The sequence below is a fragment of the Melospiza georgiana genome, chromosome 1, assembly GCF_028018845.1.
Source record: "Melospiza georgiana isolate bMelGeo1 chromosome 1, bMelGeo1.pri, whole genome shotgun sequence".
NCBI classification, from domain to species: domain Eukaryota; kingdom Metazoa; phylum Chordata; class Aves; order Passeriformes; family Passerellidae; genus Melospiza; species Melospiza georgiana.
The window spans coordinates 76,982,352-77,000,879 of NC_080430.1; the positions used below are offsets into that span (position 1 = coordinate 76,982,352).

Sequence of the window (18,528 nt, forward strand, 5' to 3'; positions counted from 1 at the left end):
TTTAACTTCTCCAGGCTTGACTCTTCCCGTTAAAATAATCTACAATAAGAGGAAAAATATACAAATCTAGTGATGAAAAAATGTGTTTGTTGTATGGTTATTTTCTGGAAATTGAGAATCTTCAAGATTCTATCAGTAATGAAAACTGTAGGGAGCTGAGAAAATTATAATTCTCTCTATGTGATGGTATTTCAGTCAGGGATCCGGAAAGAAATGCTAAAAAAGTATATTAATTTTAATTTATATCTTACCATTTTAAAATATTGTTAAAAACAAACAAATATTTTGAACATCTAGGAACTACTGTAAAATTTATCAATAAAAATAGTGGAAAATAATTTTCTCTTTCCTTTTGATAATGAATCAAGTTAAGCAAACACAGTCTGAAAATAGTCTGCATTGCAGGCTGGAGCTTTTAATTTCCGTTTCTTGCAAAAGAATTTCAGAGTACTCCTCATCTTACATTACTTGTTACACTTCCAGTTTAGTTTGCTCATCCCTTATCTTTCCCAGTCTCACAAAGCATTTTTTAAAAATCTTTTTCCTTTCTGCCTGTCTCCTCTTAAATAATATACAATAGCACAGTCCTGGCAAACTGACTGTATAACTGAGTGAGAAAACTTAATGTGTGACATGTCTGAGTAAAACTTAGTGCAAATTACAGAATCACTGAAAAGAGTTGCTTAAAATGTTAGCTTTTGGATACATTTAAATAAGTGAATTTCTTTGGCGAGAGAATGTGTCTGAGAGCCATGACTGTTACACCTGTCAACTGTGAGGATACCACACAGGATACGAGCTGGTCTGAAAATCTTTAGCAGTAAATGCAGCTACTGTTAAACAACTGCATCATTTAATAGTTCAGTTCATGAAGATTAAAATAAATATCTCCATTGTGGGAATTCTGTATCAATTATTTTCTGCTGACTTCATGTCAAATCTTCCCACTGTTGTGATTATGTTTAGAGACACAACCATTCCTATTCGACTAAGTATCCAGTCAAGTTGCTAACATTAAGTGTGCACGAGAACAATGAGTGAAATGGCAAATGCTTCTATGGTGTATTATGGCTTCACATTGCTAATATAATTACTAACAAAAAAGCTAATAGGTTACAATTTGCCCTGAAACTTATCCTCAGAATTAGGAGATGCTCTGGACTTATTTGTATAAAATCTAAAAGATAGACTAATTCAAGAGTGTACTGAGGTTTCATTGTTCCTGTGATAATAGAATTAAATTGAAATATTGACACATTGCCAAAGAAAGTAGAAAAAAAAATGTTGCAGTATATAATTAAAATGACTGCTATGAAGTAAGAGATTAAGAGTCCATTTAGTGAGTTAATAATAATATAGTCTGTCAGTTTGAAAAGACTACAAAAACTTTAAACTGTTTTGGAAGGTGTCCTATACATTATAGTGTATTAAATTAAGATTAAAAATAACTTGAACTGCATTAATGCCTACAGTAAATTTTCTAACTCGAGGGAGGTGTCTTAATGCACTCATATCTGGTGTGTAGTTATTTGAATACAAATCTCTGAAAAATCATACAGAGAGTTCTGAATCAGAAATTCAAATAGAAATATGTGTGACAGATCTTACAGTCTATCTCTCATTGTCATAAATCATTTTGAATTCCAGAAGTAGCTTGTATGATAAAATAGATCTGACTAGCCCAATCTTCTCTCTGGTTTTCCCAGTAGCATGCTGTCACTTTTTCGTGAAAATAGAATTAACACTTTGTATGCTATTAGAAAAAAAATTCCACCTACTTTTTACTCATTTTGGGAGATTTCAGAATTGTGTGGATTTCATGGGGAAAGATGGGGAGAAATCCCAAAATCCTGAGTGGACAGGTTTGATTTGAATCATTGGATGTTAATTAACACGGATTTCTTGTGTTGCAATTTTTGAAGCAGAATTACTATGTTATTCAACTAAAGTATTCTGAAAATATTTTTACAAGGTCTTTTACAGATCTAAAAAGTTATTGAGCTGAATTTGATTGGGGCATCTTTTTCTGAGCTCATTTTATTTATGGTTACATTTACCCTAAAGAAGGATGTAATATGTTCATTAACCCTGTGTTTTTCCCACAAATTAATAAAAAGTAAACTTCTCTTAAAATTGGTTTTTGTGTCTGCCTTGGATTGCTAATTCAGTTTCATTTTTAAGTATTCATATAACAATCCATTTTGTGCCCCTCTGTAAATATTATCTTCCATTTAACAAGATCTTCCTTTTTTATTTATATGAAATCCTTCTGGATTAAAAATGTTATTCAACCAATTTAGATAGAAGAGATGCAAAAATATCATAGTAATTGCAATTACTGTATAATGAAACAGGGCTATCTAAAATAATACCAACTGACGTTCTGATTTCCTATGAAGTGAGAAAAAAATACACATAAAATACATATACCAGTGCAGCTGAAAAGGGAAGTATTTCTGTGGAAGAACAGCAAGAAATTCAGGAGTTTGCAAAATATCAGTGACGGATATGAAAACAAAACCACATCTTCACAGCTGATCATTTTGTGCGATGAAATTGCTAAATGAAACAGATGTCTTTCCATTTCTCAGCTTGGCTGACATGAATCACAGATGCCCATTAGCTAAAATAACTATAGGAAACACATTATGCTAAAAGTAGCAGAAAAATATTTCACAGAATATTTTTTTAGTATTTGAGTAAAATGAAAAAAACTCTGCAGCACTTTTAGACAAAGTGTTCATGCATTTTGGAGTTGGGTAATGATTCACCAAACAGGGCTGTGAAGCACCTTGGGCAGACTTTAGTCACCTTGAGTCCTCTAGTAACATCTGGGTGAATTGAGAACTGAAAAAACAAAATGGGAGGTATTCTCTTTTGTTGTTTAACTATATTACAAATTTTCACCCCTTGAATTATGTCTGGAAGACTTTTTCACCCCTTGAATTATGTCTGGAAGACTTGTTCATTTTATCTACAGCTTTGTGTTTCCTGATCACTCAAAAAGACCTGAAAGGTTTTTCTGAATTTGAAGGTTTTTTACCATAACTCTGGACTCCTATGTATATACATATAATTTAAATTGGATTATCAAACCAAAGGCATTATTAATATATTTTTAGTGAGCATAGTGTTATAGCTTAAAGCGTTCTTCTAACTATGTATGTTTGTATTCCTTTTATGTTACTGTGAGGTCCAACTCTTGGCTCCCTAGAAGTCTTTATGTGGTTGTCTCAAAGTCCTATATTCAGGTCCTTTTCCAAACTTTTTGCTAATATATGTGTGGGGAAAAACAGACAAACAAAAAGTCCCAAAACCACACAAACAAAAAAAAAACCCCACAAGTAGGAAGTTTGAATTTGGCAGAGGTAATAGGTTAATGATTTTGTGGGCATAAAAACATTTTTAAATCACCTCACTAAGGCTTAAACATAGCTACAGGAGAGGCAATGGGAAATCAATAATGATGGTAACTTACATGTTAGACAAATAACTGTGTTAAAAGATCTTTGCGCACTAAATTGGATTTAAATATAGATGTTCAAAAGCTTTATATTTTGTAGTGCAGGGATTTTCTTAGTTTTCTGATTTAGTTTTCTTCACCATACTGTTCAGGCTTCAAGTGCCAGGCAATATTTTAAGGCACCAGAATATGATTATTGGGATTGCTAAATTGTTTTACTAGTTCCTGGCATGGTTTTGTTAAATATAACTCTCCAAAACAATTTACATGCATCATCCATATGTTAAGTTTGGCCAGACACTGTTGCTGGGAACTGTTTGCATGGAGTTATTCTGTTCTGGAGATAATGTATTAGAATGGATTTTGCCAGGCTGCTTAATGGTTTCTGAGTGAAATGACAGGCACTGCAGCACCAATACACTATTTTAACCTTTTGTGAGAATTAATAATGCCAGACCTGGGTTTGGAAAGCATCTGGGAAAACTGCAATGTGCCCATTTAAAGATCCCACTCAAACAGAACCTTATTTTATATTTCTGTCACAGGTCTCAGGAAAAGCATGCTCTTATCATGCTCTTCATCATTCTGGTATGAAAATATTTCGTAGAGTGGCCATATATTTCAGCAATGAGTTCCTAGGACCAAAATATTTTTAAAGTGAAATTATATTCTAGGAAGACATGGAGAAAAAAAGACTCAAGAACTACCTACACTAGATGACATTTTAAAATGGAACACAGCTTGGAAGATGCTGTCAAGTCCATTAAAGAAGGGTGAAAGGGTTAATTGGAGGCATGAAAGGTCACAATTTTTGTGAGCCATCAGGGGAGAGATTAAAGCTCACTTTAAAAATTCATTCCTCAAAAGAGGTGTGAGAATGGCTTGCAACCTTCAGTTTGAACTCATTAAGAGAAACAGAAGGAAAAGAAAGAAAAATGTCTATTTGCAAAGGATTTTTCTTAACATCTACCTTCTTACTCTTTGTGTTTGGTGGAGTTTCATAATTTTTTATTTGTTGTAGAATGAAAAGAAACAGTAAGAAAATACTTTATAAACATGCACGTGTGTAGTGTAAGCCAAGTTTAATGGGTCTAAATACTTTCATGTAGAAAATCAAAGTTCAGAACATGATAGTATTCAAATTTCTACCATGAAGGCTTTGATCCAAGATGCCTGGTGAGTTCTGTCTGTTCCACATATATCAAGTCTGTGGGAAATATTCAGTGTTTGAAAATTTTTCACAACATCAAGTCTGCAGGATATATTCAGTGTTTGAAAATTTTTCTCAACATCAAGTCTGTGGGAAATATTCAGTGTTTGAAAATTTTTCACAATATAAAAGTCTACTGTTTGACTTTGGCTTATCCCACCAGTCCACTCTGTATGCTTGGTTTCAGCACAAAAGACAAGGATAGACAAATTCGAAACCACAATAATTAAATATTTTTATTCTAATACTTGAAACAGTTGCTATGGAAGACAACATGAGGGCATCACAGATGAAAAAGAAATACTTTCATGGCTGCAAAGCAAGGGGGGTATTTATACTATGCTACATGTATAACATTTTTCATTATCTGAAATGGAGGCTTAAATTAACAAAAACTCTTCACATGACTAAATATAATCTTCCTGTGGATTTAATCAGTGCTGTAATTACATGTGCAAATAACTGTTTTTAGAAGGGAAAAAATGCACCAGTTCTTAAACTGGAATATTTTGCTATTTTTTGAGTGTGATTTCAAAAAAAATGTATTTGCACTTCAGTTTTGTAATAAGAGCTTCTACTTTATTTGATCCTTCTGCTGAACTCAAAACTAAGTTTACTAAAACGAATATATTTCATGGTGAAAATAAATCCGAGTGCCAGATTCTTTCAGTTAATTATGGAATTAATGAGATTGGAAGGACCTTTCCAACAAGATGTTTAGAGAAATTATGCTAAATGTATCCAAAAGATCAAATGAGCCATCATCCACGCGGGTGTGCTGAACAACAAAGCATAATTAAATAATTTTCCATATAAAGGCAGTCAGGACTGCAAGTTATGTATGTGAAGTTAAGTTTTATACAACTTAAATAATGAGTGTTAAATCAATACTGAATGCTTAATAAATTTGGGTGGTTTTCCTTTAGTCTGTTTACAGTAGTTGATAAAGTGCAAGTGAAAATGACTTAAAATTAAATGTTCCGCAATTTGGGAGGAGTATAAATAATATGAAATTAAATTTTAAAAATATATTATTTCATGAAATCAGTGGTTCTGATTTCCTTAATTGTCTTGTATTTAGCCATGTTCTTTATCTGCTTAGTGAATTTACAACTAGCACAGCAGTTGTGAATTTTTAATAGGATCTCTTCAAGGAAAGAAAAGGTCAGTATTAACATAAAAATCTTCTTTAAGAATGTGGTGCAGAGGTTTCTTAGCAGAGAACAGGTGTTACTGCAAAAAATCTTCCAGAACAGCCAAGTTGAAAGATTCTGAGAACTAAGTTGGGAAACTGGCTGTCAGTCAGTGGTGAATAAAAATTACATTCTTAATGGTATCAACCACATATGTGGCATACAGAATTACTTAAAATATAATATTGATATTTAAAAACAACCATTCTTTTCATTGCTTTCAAACAAAGTACTGTCTTCTTCCATTTCAGCTTCATTCTGACCAGGATAAAGGAGATGGATCCCTCAAATACATTTTGTCAGGAGATGGGGCTGGCACTCTTTTTATAATTGATGAGAAAACAGGAGATATTCATGCAACTCGGAGAATTGACAGGGAAGAGAAAGCCTTTTACACCCTGCGTGCCCAAGCTATCAACAGAAGAACTTTGAGACCAGTGGAACCTGAGTCTGAGTTTGTCATCAAGATCCATGACATCAATGACAATGAACCAACATTTCCAGAAGAAGTTTACACTGCTAGTGTTCCTGAGATGTCAGTAGTAGGTGAGTTCTCTGTACTGAGGTACAAATGCCTTTTCTCTTACTTGACAAATTATTTCCACATCTTTTCAAAAGTCAGTCATGTGCAGAGTTCTACCTGATAAGTTGTTTTTTTTCATTTTGACATATTTGTTCAAATACTGAAAAGGCATTCAGAACCAGATTTTTATGATCTAAGATCTGTTTCTACTTGGAATATCCAAATTATTTGCTTTACAGTTCTTTGAAATATAAATATTATAGATAGTAGGTGAATGGTGAATCATCCTCCTCCTCAGGAACTGTTAGAATAAGATGACTAAATTAGCCTGTTTAAAGCTCAATATTTTTTTTCTTTCATTTTCACTGCAAGTTCTTAGTGGTTGTAAGCACTGAATGGAGAGCTGTTTCCACTCCCTCTGTGGGTGAGGAGAATTATGTATTGACTCATGCACTGTTGATGCACTGTCTGAAGGTAGACACCCTCTTTATTTGCTTTTCTGTCACTTTTTTACTGTATAGACAAATCGTCTTGCGCTTTCACTTCCTTAACTGCATCCACAAATGACACCTTCATGAATGTTAAACAGCTGTGTGACTTGATCTTTCTTCTCTTTGCAATGTATTTTCAATGTATTTTCAGATCCTATCTTAACTACAGAGTTGTGGCCTGGATCATGCCAGCTGTTGAATTTTATAACCAATAACATTTCGAATATGACCTATTATCGATATTAGTGCATACAATTCATTAAGAATAATTTTTAAAAATTTAAAAATATATTATGTTTCTTTTAAAATATAATAATTATTAATTAATTGTATAAATGTAGCTATTATAATATTAAGTTCTAAAAATTCAGAAAACAAACAATGCATTCAATGTAATTTCAGGCTATTATTAGCATTTTAATCACCTCCACTGCCTGAATAGGTCAAACAGGTATTTTAGATTACTAAATTAGCCTGTTGAGATGATAAGTTTTTAAGATGTCCTAAATATATATGTATTGATAATTTAGTACTTGACTTCAAGGACCTTGGAAAATGCTAAAAGAGAAAAAAATACATAATTATTGAGAGAGAATGCCCTCAGCAAATCTGTGCAGCAATGTATGGAAGCATAATACTAATATCTTTTTGTTCTTAATATTTCAATCTGCTTTCAGTTTGTGATTGAATCAGTTTTTACAAATCCAGCATTCAGCAAGTGGTTTTTATTGTAAAGGAAAATAAAATTTATAAAGAAAGTTAAAGAAATCTGACAGATGAATGTGTAGGCCTGTACTGAAATCTCATCAAATCAGCCCACATAAAGAGAAGAACTGAAAAATCTTCCACCTTTACTGTTCCAAAATCTAACAAAGTGTGATACCAATTTACTAACATACTGGTCAGTTTTCTAAACCTCCATAAACATATACAGCTTTAGGCAGAGCATCTTGAAAGTGCATCCTGGGGGAACATTTCTGGAGCATTTTCTAGAGAAGCATTTGGCTGGATTACAGGAGGGCTGAAAAAGTATGTCTCAGATTTTCAACTTTATTTCTCGTGTTCTTTCTGTAAATTACAAAATGAATTGTTTAAAACATGATGGAAAGATATAATAAAATTAATCATTGTTTTCATAAATATTATGTTATTATATAATACTAAGTTATAAGCTATTGTTTCTTCTTTTCATCAGTCTCAATTCCATAAATAACATTTTTTCTTTAAGTGTTCTCAAACTTTCACAGCATTATTTCAATGCTTCTGAAGTATTCAGATTGCAAGGTTCCAGTGTATCTGTACAGCTGTACATAGATCATAAAATTTGGAAACTGCAAAATATCAGCATTAAAACAACAAAAAATGAGATAACATGATAAGAAAAATATTTAGAAAACAATAATTTATAGAAAAACAAAGAGCAACAAACACACCAGCTTGGGTGTACAGTGTGTTAACCTTGAATCTTAAATAAATAGCTGAAACAAATGGACTTCATTTTGTCAATAAAATTATAATAATTAGGAGAATTATAACTCAGTTCAAATTTATCATGTTCCTGGATTTTATAAATGCAGTCATTCAGCTGCTAGAGTGACTGACTGTCTACCTGATAGGCAACATTTCTTTGAGCTTTATTACTTTTAGCTTTATGTCTGCTCCCTAGAGGTTTATATTCATCTGTAGTCCATAAGAGAATGACATGATTTTATAAAGTATTCATCAAAGTTGATTTATAAAGTATTCATTTCTTCATAACACTAATTTAATTCTCCAACTTAAAAAAAAAATCTACTCAGTAATCTGAAAACTAAAGGCTAAGGGAAGAAGGAGAGAAGTCTTCTAAAAGAATAAATTGCATAACACTTTTTAGAAAACTAGAACTAATTAGAAATTGTGAAGTCATTATGTTAAAATTCTTCACATTTTGGTGCAACAATAATATATTATCACATCATTATTACAAAATATTTTTAAATTAGTATTTTTTCTGGCATCATACAATTCAAGAATTTTTAGTACAGCAACTTCCATAAGAAATTTATGAAAAAAGGAACAATTACATTTTTTATTACAATTTCACTTCCTCATTCAAAGGAAAATGGGAATACATTCTGACATTTCTCTATTTTTTTCTCTCTGGACCTTTTTTTTTTTTAAGTTATGTTATTGTGAGCAGCCCATTACTTGCCCAGTACTGTTGGCCATGGGCTAAGAAACTGTCAGGCTTGATGTAAGGCATGCAGATAGAAATTGCAGTCTTGGATGTAATTGCACATTCCGTTAAATGTCCCCTGTAGTAGTCACTTCTGTGAGAAAGTAGAAACAGTTAATTTTTCTATAAATGTCTGCAAACATTAAGAGGAGTTTATGATATTAATATTTTCACAGTGATAGGTACCAGAAAGAGAAATTAGAAAGCTAAATTGCTATGGCCCTTACCTGAATAGAGGTGAGTTATATGGTTCTACAGAAAGTGTGGTACTATCAGGACTGTAATATTTTCATTACCTAGCCCAACATAGTCAACATGGTGTGGCACCATGCTACATATTGGGAGTCTGAGAAAGAGAGATATTGCTGGAACCACACCCTGCCTTTCCTGTGTCCAACCTGCCAAGCAGACAGAATCCCAGGTGAAGGATTCCCTGTCCTCCTTCTGTTCCGCTTGGCTGAATGCCATGACTTCAGGGACAGGGGAGAATCGTGACAGGCTCCTGCCCAGTCCTGCAGGTGCATCTGTTCCACAGCTACCTCGCTGTCACAGGTGCCCTTGCAGGGGTGGTGCTGATCTCCCCTCTCTGCTGATTTGCAATAAGACACAAGAAAATCAAATGGAACTGTGGCAAGGGAAGCTCTAATTAGACATTAGGAAAAGGATCTTCATCGAGAGATTGGTCAGTCACTGGAACAGGCTCTCCAGATAAGTGTCAGAGTGTCTTGAATGCTTTTCTTAGTCATATGGTCGAGTTTTAGGTAGTCCTATGAGAAGCATTAGAAGTTGGACTTGTGATCCTTATGGATCCTTTCCAACCCAGTATATTAGATGATTCCATGACAGCATTATCCACCAAAAATACATAAATATTCTTATAGGATGACTTGCACTCCTGCTACTATTGGTACATCTAAGTTCAATAGTTTACTATCAATCAGGTGTAAAGGCTGGACCACTAGACAGACACATAAACATACCCAAACAATGTTTTTTAAGATACTAGCTTATTCAAAACATCTACACAGAGAAGGTTCCTTATGTATAAAAGTAGGATTGTACAGTATAGTAAAATGGGGTGAAAAGAAAAATAAAATACATTACACTTTCACTATCAAAGATGAAAGTGGACCTTGTGCACGTGGATGGTGCAGATTGAGATCAGATGTCATGCCTCCTATTGGAGGACAGAACAATTCTCTTTGTTCATTGTTTCCTATTCCTGTGGAAGTAAACATAGTCTTTCATATGTATATTCATCACACAAGCAATGTTTCATAGATAATAAATATTTACTCTTTTTTTTCTTTGTTATACATAAAATCCGTATCAGTCTTTATCATGACTACTAACTTACAACTTGTACCTGTGCCTTGTATTTATGTTGTGCTTTGTCTGTGTTCTCAAAACCTTGGCCATCACCTGGTGACTGCATTCTCTGTCCTGGTACTGAATATCAGTGTTTCAAATTGCCTTAATCTTATCTCTACTGTAAGAAGTGTCAAAAAAACCACAAAAAGTCAGCTATTCTGCAGTTTTGCCACTGTGTTGTCTATTTCTGTAAAGCAGCTACAATGGTGAGGTCTTCATATGAACCTTGCATGCACTTATCTGGATACCAGAAAGAAGAGAAACATGGTATCACATCATGCAAAGAAAAGAATGAAATGCTTATATAACAAAACCTTGGAGTGATTGAAATCTGTGCACCCTTGGAGAACAGGGTTTGCTCCATCCTGAAGTTTCCTGTACTAGAAGGAAAGATAAGGTGATCTGAAAGTCAGAAAAGCACTATTGAGTCTTTATCTACTCCATATGCCTCCATCCATAAACCTTATCAAGTCCTGATGTAGCCATGCACCAGCCTCTTTCAGACCACAAGAGCAGTTTTGATTTCTTCCTCCGGCTGTGGTACTAACCAGACAGACACCGGAGGATACGGCTATTTCTATTATCAAATAGAGTGTTTTACAAAGGCCCATAAATTCTTTGTTGTCTTGTTCATCTTTCTTTTGTTGCTTATTAAACATTGAAAAGGCAGACATAAATGGGCCAGCTTCAGGATCTCACAGCTGGGTCGATATCCGAGAAGACAACTTATTCTCCTGAAGTCTTTGTACTGATTACTGGATTTTTATCTTCTTTCAGTTTTTCCTTTCCTTGCTTTCAGAGTTTGTGACCCAGAATATTCTTACGGTTTTGACGACAGTCTTCTGCTCTGTCCATCATATTTTTTATCTATCTCTTTCTGCTCATTTGGAGATTTCTTTTCAAAACTGCAGATAGTCTATTTTCCTCTAGGTGGATTTTCCTGTGGAATTTGCCTATTAGTGTGTTTTTGAAAAGGTTTCAGAACTTTCTCTTTAGACCTCTTTTTATATATTTATATATCTTCCCAGCTTATATGTTCTATAATCATTCCCTATCCTTATTGCATCTTGTAGCTTTTCTGCTTCTAAATTAGGGATATCAATATATGATATTCAGAAGATGGAACCTCCTTCTGGGTTTACGTGTGATGTACAGGGTTGTTCTGTCATCTCTATCTCTTATTATATGTTTTTCTTTCTCTTTAGACAGCAGTTAGAGCTGCTTAACTTTTTACCCTAGCTTCTTCTATACTCCCTCATTAGTGCTCTTCACCAGTTCCCAATGCTTAGTCCGCTCTGCCATGGAATTCATCTTACAACACCTCCTTCTGGTTTCCTACTAAGATATTTCAAAATCTTTTTTTTTTTTTTTCATACAAAGTTCTCTCAACAAACACTTTTGCATCTTCTGACTTAGGACATTTCAAAAACCCAAATCAGGATTTTTTTTTTTATTTTTTTACAGAGTTTTATTTCACTCTGCACACAAATCCTGCCATTAGGAGATGAAAAAAAAAGTAAAAAAAAAACTCCAAAAGCAAAACAAAGTCCCATCAAGCTAAAATATTTTTCCTTAAAAAGGACATCTTAAAATAATTGAAATTATTCAGTCCTGTGCTTGATTGCAACTTATTGTTTTCTAATTTACAGGACTATCTTGTAGTCAAAGATCTTTCTGACATTGAGTTCTCTGAACATGCAGCCCTTTTCAGTTCTTTTCTGTATTCTGCAGCTTAAAATAGATTATTTCAGAGGAAAACATGTGTGGTTATTTCTGGGGAAAATAGGTGTCATTATTTCCTGTCTTTCCCACTAAAAACAGCAAAAAATTTCTATTAATTTGGCTTGTTATTTGTATGGATAATTTACTATAGAGGGTACTTACTCTAGTTAAGTATCACATAACTCAGCTGGGAGTAAAGAAAACAAAACCTAAGCTTACAATCCATCTCTACAGTGGATATTTTGTGGATTCCTTTTCCTAGATAATTATTTCCAGTGATTTTTATCTAATATGTATGCATCATAAATGAATTGTGAGGTCAAAGTCATTAATACTTGTATTGTGTTTGAAGATGCTTGCAGAAAACAGCAGCAAGGGCCAAATATATTAATTTTCCTCTCATAGCAAGTGGAGTTCTGCATCCTAAATGGCACTTGGAAGTGTAGTAGTGCCCTTGCACTTCTCCTCCCAGGTACCAGACCCATAAAATCCAAAGAGCTGAGGTAACATGAAAAAGTAAAGTTCACACTTACTGCATTTGGGTAATAGAGTGTACATTGTCCTGAACATAACCCACCAATTGCATGGTGTGATAGCGATGAAATTAAGGAGAATAAGTCTCTTTCCACAGACTTTAGAGGGAATAGGTACAAATCTACAATTTTCAGAAGTTTCTGACAGGTTTTTTTGAGGGGTGTATATATGCAGCCATGTTCATTCCAGCTGGAGAGAAGCATAGATGATGTAATTTGCTGTTTCATGTGCATGTGCACTGAGAGTATTAATTAATATATTCATTATGACACCTGATAGCAGTAACTGTTAGACATATAATATTGCATTTAAAAATGAGTTGTTTAAAATATATTTCAAATTTATTAAACATTTTCTTCAGTTTCCTTCCAAATTATTCTTCAAAATTGGTTTTCCTTATATTTTTAAACTAAAATAAAACAAAAGTCTCATACAATTGACCTATTAATAGATACATTTAGTTTCACAAATTAGGGAAATGTGAAAATTAGAAAAAAATTAATTATTCACTTACACGTAATAGAGACAAAGTGTTCATTTTTATGTATTTACAATGTAGAAGCTTCTGATTAACACATCAGGCAGTTGTGACAGATGTCTTGATTATGACTGTTCTGTGTTGGTATGGATATGAAATGGAGGAGTTGTAAACTTTACTTGCACAATTCCTTGTTGGTCAGTGTACTCAGTGGTTTGGGGGTTTTTTGCCCTTTTTTTAACTTGCAGCACTTCAGTTACTGAACATGGTTTGTGTTATCCGACTTTTACACAACTGCTTTTTCAGGGAAGGTATTCTTTAGGAGCAAGTAAACATTCTAGCGCTGCAGTTTCTCTATAGTAGTAGGATGGTCCGAAAGTGCATTTCAGAATCAAGACAACACTCTTCAGAACTTAAATATATTAAACAGAAAGGCCTATTCACCTTTTAGCAGAATAGTTATATAGACGTATATCTACACATGGAGTTCAGAGTGGCTGAAGACATAAGACATTTGTGAATCATAGAGACAAAGTTTTTAGAACACACCTACCATCCCCACATTCTTACTTTTTAAAAAATGCTACAATTTTCGGAATCAGCATATTCCGAATGGTTACCAGAGCAATCTTCAATACAATAGAAAGTTATTTTCTCTTAATTTCTTTATACTTATACTTGTGTAGCATTTTTTATTTTTTAAATTTTATTTTGTGTTTGGGTCTTTTCTCTGTAAATTCATTATTCACTCCATTTTAATAGGAATAGTATAACCAGCAATATGCCCATTTTGCCTTCTTTATGAGAAGCCAGTACTTTTAGGGACTCACTGAAACAAGTATTTTTATTCTCTAGCAGTTGAAAACAGAATATTTCGGAAAACTCATCTCTGTTTCAATAGTTAGGCACATGGCTTATTCCCTTGGTATTGGTGCTATGATTGAATAATTTACTTATAAAAAGCAGGTTTGTTGTCATGTCATAAAATCCCAAATAAATGGAGAAATGGCATTTACTTTTACTTGTTTTTCTATGTATGTTAGAATAACTGTGTAGTATAGACAGACAATGCGGATAATGTGAGGAAGTAAATAATTGTGCCAAGGGTCCTGGATTTACAGGTGTCTTTTTTCATATTTTGTGGGGAAAAGAATTTTGAGGGAATTGGGATAAAAGGAGAAAAAAGTTTTGAAGTCTTCTGATCCTCAGATTAGCCCATGGCTAGCCAGTCATGTGCTTGTGGTGATTGTTTTTCCTTTTTTTTTCCCTCAGTTCTTTCCTATATACTTAAAATAGTGTCTGCACTTTATGGATGCACAGTAGGGGGGATCCTTGTTCATACTTTATTTCTGTGATGGAAGAGTTGAACAGGATGTAGAAAAATATTTTGATTGTGGAAAAACTGTCCAACAGTGGTAAAAGCAAATATTTCATGTTTTAAAGGATTGGTATATTCTATTAAAATTTAGGAAAAGTCTTTAAGGTTAGGAAATTTTCTGTAATCTAAATAATCAGCAGATTTCAAAGTTCATGTGACAGTGTTTCTTTCGGTAATATCTATCTGTAGTAACACTTAAAATCAGGGAGAAACGATGCCTTGTTTTTCACAAGTTCCAATGACCTGTTTAATCATTTTTTCTGTCATGTTCCTGCATGTGTAGTTTCATATCATACTCATATCATTGAACAAAAGAAAAGAAAAAGAAAACAAACCACAAAACACCCCAAACCCATTCTAGGCAATGGAATGAAGGTATTTGTTCCAAGTAAAAAAGTGTCTTCTGCAAAGAGGATGTGCATACATGAAATTGTTGTAGCTAGGTAAGGAAAATAATTCAGCTCAGACACAGCTATTGTTTATATTTTCTAATTAAATCTTAATCTCACTTGGAATTACGGAAGTTTATTTTCAATTTATGTAGAAGGAGACCCAGAATAAGGAAGAATGTACCTAAAATTGACTAGAAGATCACAAATATATTTGGAAAATCCAATTAGTATTAGCTGACATTTTCTTTGGTGTCTGTTGGAATGGAAATTGATGCTCTGACACCTCCGTGTAGTGTCATATGCAACTAAGCTGGCTTTGGATGTTTCAGGTACTTCTGTGGTCCAAGTTACAGCTACTGATGCTGATGACCCTTCATATGGAAACAGTGCCAGAATAATTTATAGCATACTTCAAGGCCAGCCATATTTCTCTGTGGAACCAGAAACAGGTAATGAATATTTTCATTATTTTCATTTGCTATAAACTTTAAACTTTTCCTTTCATTTAAAAGACCTTAGATCGCATAAAAAATGTAATTAAAAACTGAGATGAAAGAGCATTTCTTGCTTTTTCTCATTATTTATAACTTTTATAATACATATAAAAACTCAAGACATGTGAAATTATGAAGTATAAGTAATTTCACAATGGGACTATTTATTGCTTAAGATTTAAATAACAACATTTCTGATAAAGGCAAGCATAAAGGTTTTTTTCCTCAGAAAATATTGTTCTTTTTTTCCCTAATGATTCTACTTAGATTAATAAAAGATGGTCTTTCTCCTAAACCTTTGGCACAAATATCTTGAAGCATTTTTAGCATGAAACTGGAAAAGTACCTGTGAAGTAGAACAAGCACTCAACCAAGACACAGCCTGTACTAAAGACTACTATAATTGTAAGACTATTATAAAACTTATGGACAGAAATTTTTTCTTTGAAACATTAAATGAATATCTTAGAGATTTATTTCAGGACTAATATAAAAAAGATAAGCAACAAATACATTATTAGCGATTCTGTTTTCCAATTTATTTCTTTTAGGCATCATCAGGACGGCGTTGCCGAACATGAACAGAGAAAACAGGGAGCAGTACCAAGTGGTTATCCAGGCAAAGGACATGGGAGGCCAGATGGGAGGATTATCAGGGACCACCACGGTGAACATCACCCTGACTGATGTCAACGACAATCCACCTCGCTTCCCCCAGAGTAAGCTGCATTTAATAGTTGACTTGTGCTGCAAGAGTTAAGCAGTCACCATCTGGTTTAATTTAGAGTAAATCTAGATTATGGGGCACACATAAACAAAAGGCTTATGTGCTGATTATTATTATTAAAGCAGTATATTAAATTTTAAAGCTTTTTTTTTTGGTTAAGAAACAGTTACATGATGAAATATAACTGCAGTAAACCTGGAATTCCTCCCAGGAATATGGACAGCAATAGTAGGTGGACTTGTAAGAGCATTAGAGCAATGTTTTTGCTCTTTCCTTACCTATTGCTTAAATCCTACATGCTCTCCCACTGGAGAACAAAACATGTTGTAATTCTAGATATGCAGAAATATTTGAATTAAGGTATCTGCTTAAATATTTAATCATGAAGAATGTGGAAAAGAAATTACTCAAAGGGAATCAGACAGATTTGTACTTTTCAGCTATAGAGCTACAAAACAATATACAAAACTTCCCAAATTAAAGCAAATTAAATTTAACTTTTGTTTGGTTTTTTACAGCTTTAGTGAAGGTTTTTATAATGCTTTTTGCTCTTTGATACTACTGCTGTCAAGACTTTGTATCCTCAAACCAAAATGTGAAAATATTTTTGGTCTCTGATGTGAAAATATTAAACTATGCAGCATTGAACTTGTAACAGTTAAGCATTTTAAATACATTTGAAGCCTTTTGCATTAATTGAAGTTGCAGTATTTGCACGATGATTTAGATTAACTTAGTACGTAAAGGATTTAAAGTATCCTCACCACACATTTTATACATTCTGTATAATTCTACTCAATCCAGTAGTTACTGATGCACTCTTCTTGATCAAAATAACAGAATCAGCTTTAAATTATGCTCCTTATGGCAGAACTGGAGTACATAATTATGTTCAATTTAATATTGAAGTTAATATATATGCATTCAGCTAAGATGTTTATCAGCATGTAATTTCATATTCACACTTAAAAAAAATAATCATACACCATTGAGTAAGAAGAACTTGTGCATTTCTACAAAGGTCATATTCTGAACAGAATGTATTGTTACATTATAATTTATTTATAATTAATTAATTTTTTAATTTTTTTTCATTTTTCCACAATTTTTAAAAATCATTTTTATTGTTTCAATACGTATATAGAAGATTATGGTATTTCCATTGTTGTGTAGGACAGGAGTGCTGTAGTACTCTTCTCTGGACACACTGGAGAAGACTGTTCAAAGAGGTGTCATGTTCAAAGCCTTACAGGAAAAAAAAAATAAGTTAAACTTAAGACAGCATAGCAGCTTCAAAAGTGCATATTTATACTTTTCGTCTTTTTTCTTGTTTCTTGAACAGTGTGGTAAATTAGAAGTTAGAATGATGGAATCAACTTTCCAGACCACTTTAACATGACTTATCTGGGATTCCAACATAATATTTGAGATAGAGAAGGATTTGATGTAGCATCTCTGCATTTTTCTTTAATGTCAGTTTAAATCAGATATGTCATTTGCTTTAAAGAAACTTAACTTTGCTTTCATGGGCTTTTGTTGTTTTTGTTTGATTTTTCTCTCTACTTTCTCTCTGCCACTTTCTTTGTTACATGTAAATGCGCGTTTCATTGGAGATGAAAATTAAAACATTTATAAGGATGACATATTTTACTAAATATATGAAAGTAAAAATAGCTATTAACTTTAAAAATATATATATTTAGCCTCAAAATGGAAGTGGACATTATAATGATTCATGATTTTAACAGAGTTCAGTGAGACTGCTGGAATTGAAACTGATTAAGTAAAATTATTCTTATTCTATTCCAATTTATAAAAAAACTCAGATGTATTAGGTTAATGAAACAATAATATTCACATAAGATTTATAAATTATCAGGCTAAGTATTAGAATTCCCATTATGTTTCCACAGGACTCCCCATATTACAGCTATATGTTTCAATAAAATGTTTAATATCAGCTTATATGTCTCCCACAAGAAACTCATATTAAAATTGGGGAAAATTTGACATAATTTATTGTATTATACATTCTAAAAACATAAATATAGAAGAACGACTAATTCCTCTGTTGTTTGCATTATGAAACAAGGATTCTTCATAATATTTTCCTCTTCTTAAAAATATACTAAATCCCCCATAGATAACAGTGGTGATGAGATTGAGAACTTTTTCAAGGTGCTACAGAAAGGTCTTCAAAGACCTCAGACATTGGATCTTTGTTTCAACTATAATACTTCCAGGTGTTCTCAGAAGTAAGGAGATGGTGTTGACCAGTGATAAACGGAAAATGTGATTTATGGACTTAGAAGCCTCAGACTCAGTGAAACTCAGTGT

The 18,528-nt window shown here is 33.1% G+C and overlaps 1 protein-coding gene across 3 annotated transcripts in view; it reads left to right on the plus strand.

The window, feature by feature from the left end:
• Positions 1-18,528, plus strand: part of CDH10 (cadherin 10) — a 93,322-nt gene that overhangs the window by 54,771 nt on the left and 20,023 nt on the right. For all 3 annotated transcript variants that reach the window (XM_058041894.1, XM_058041807.1, XM_058041971.1), the window contains exons 3-5: positions 6,118-6,412; positions 15,300-15,419; positions 16,016-16,183. In XM_058041894.1, the coding sequence (XP_057897877.1) occupies positions 6,118-6,412; positions 15,300-15,419; positions 16,016-16,183 (583 nt within the window). The remainder of the gene's footprint in view (positions 1-6,117; positions 6,413-15,299; positions 15,420-16,015; positions 16,184-18,528) is intronic.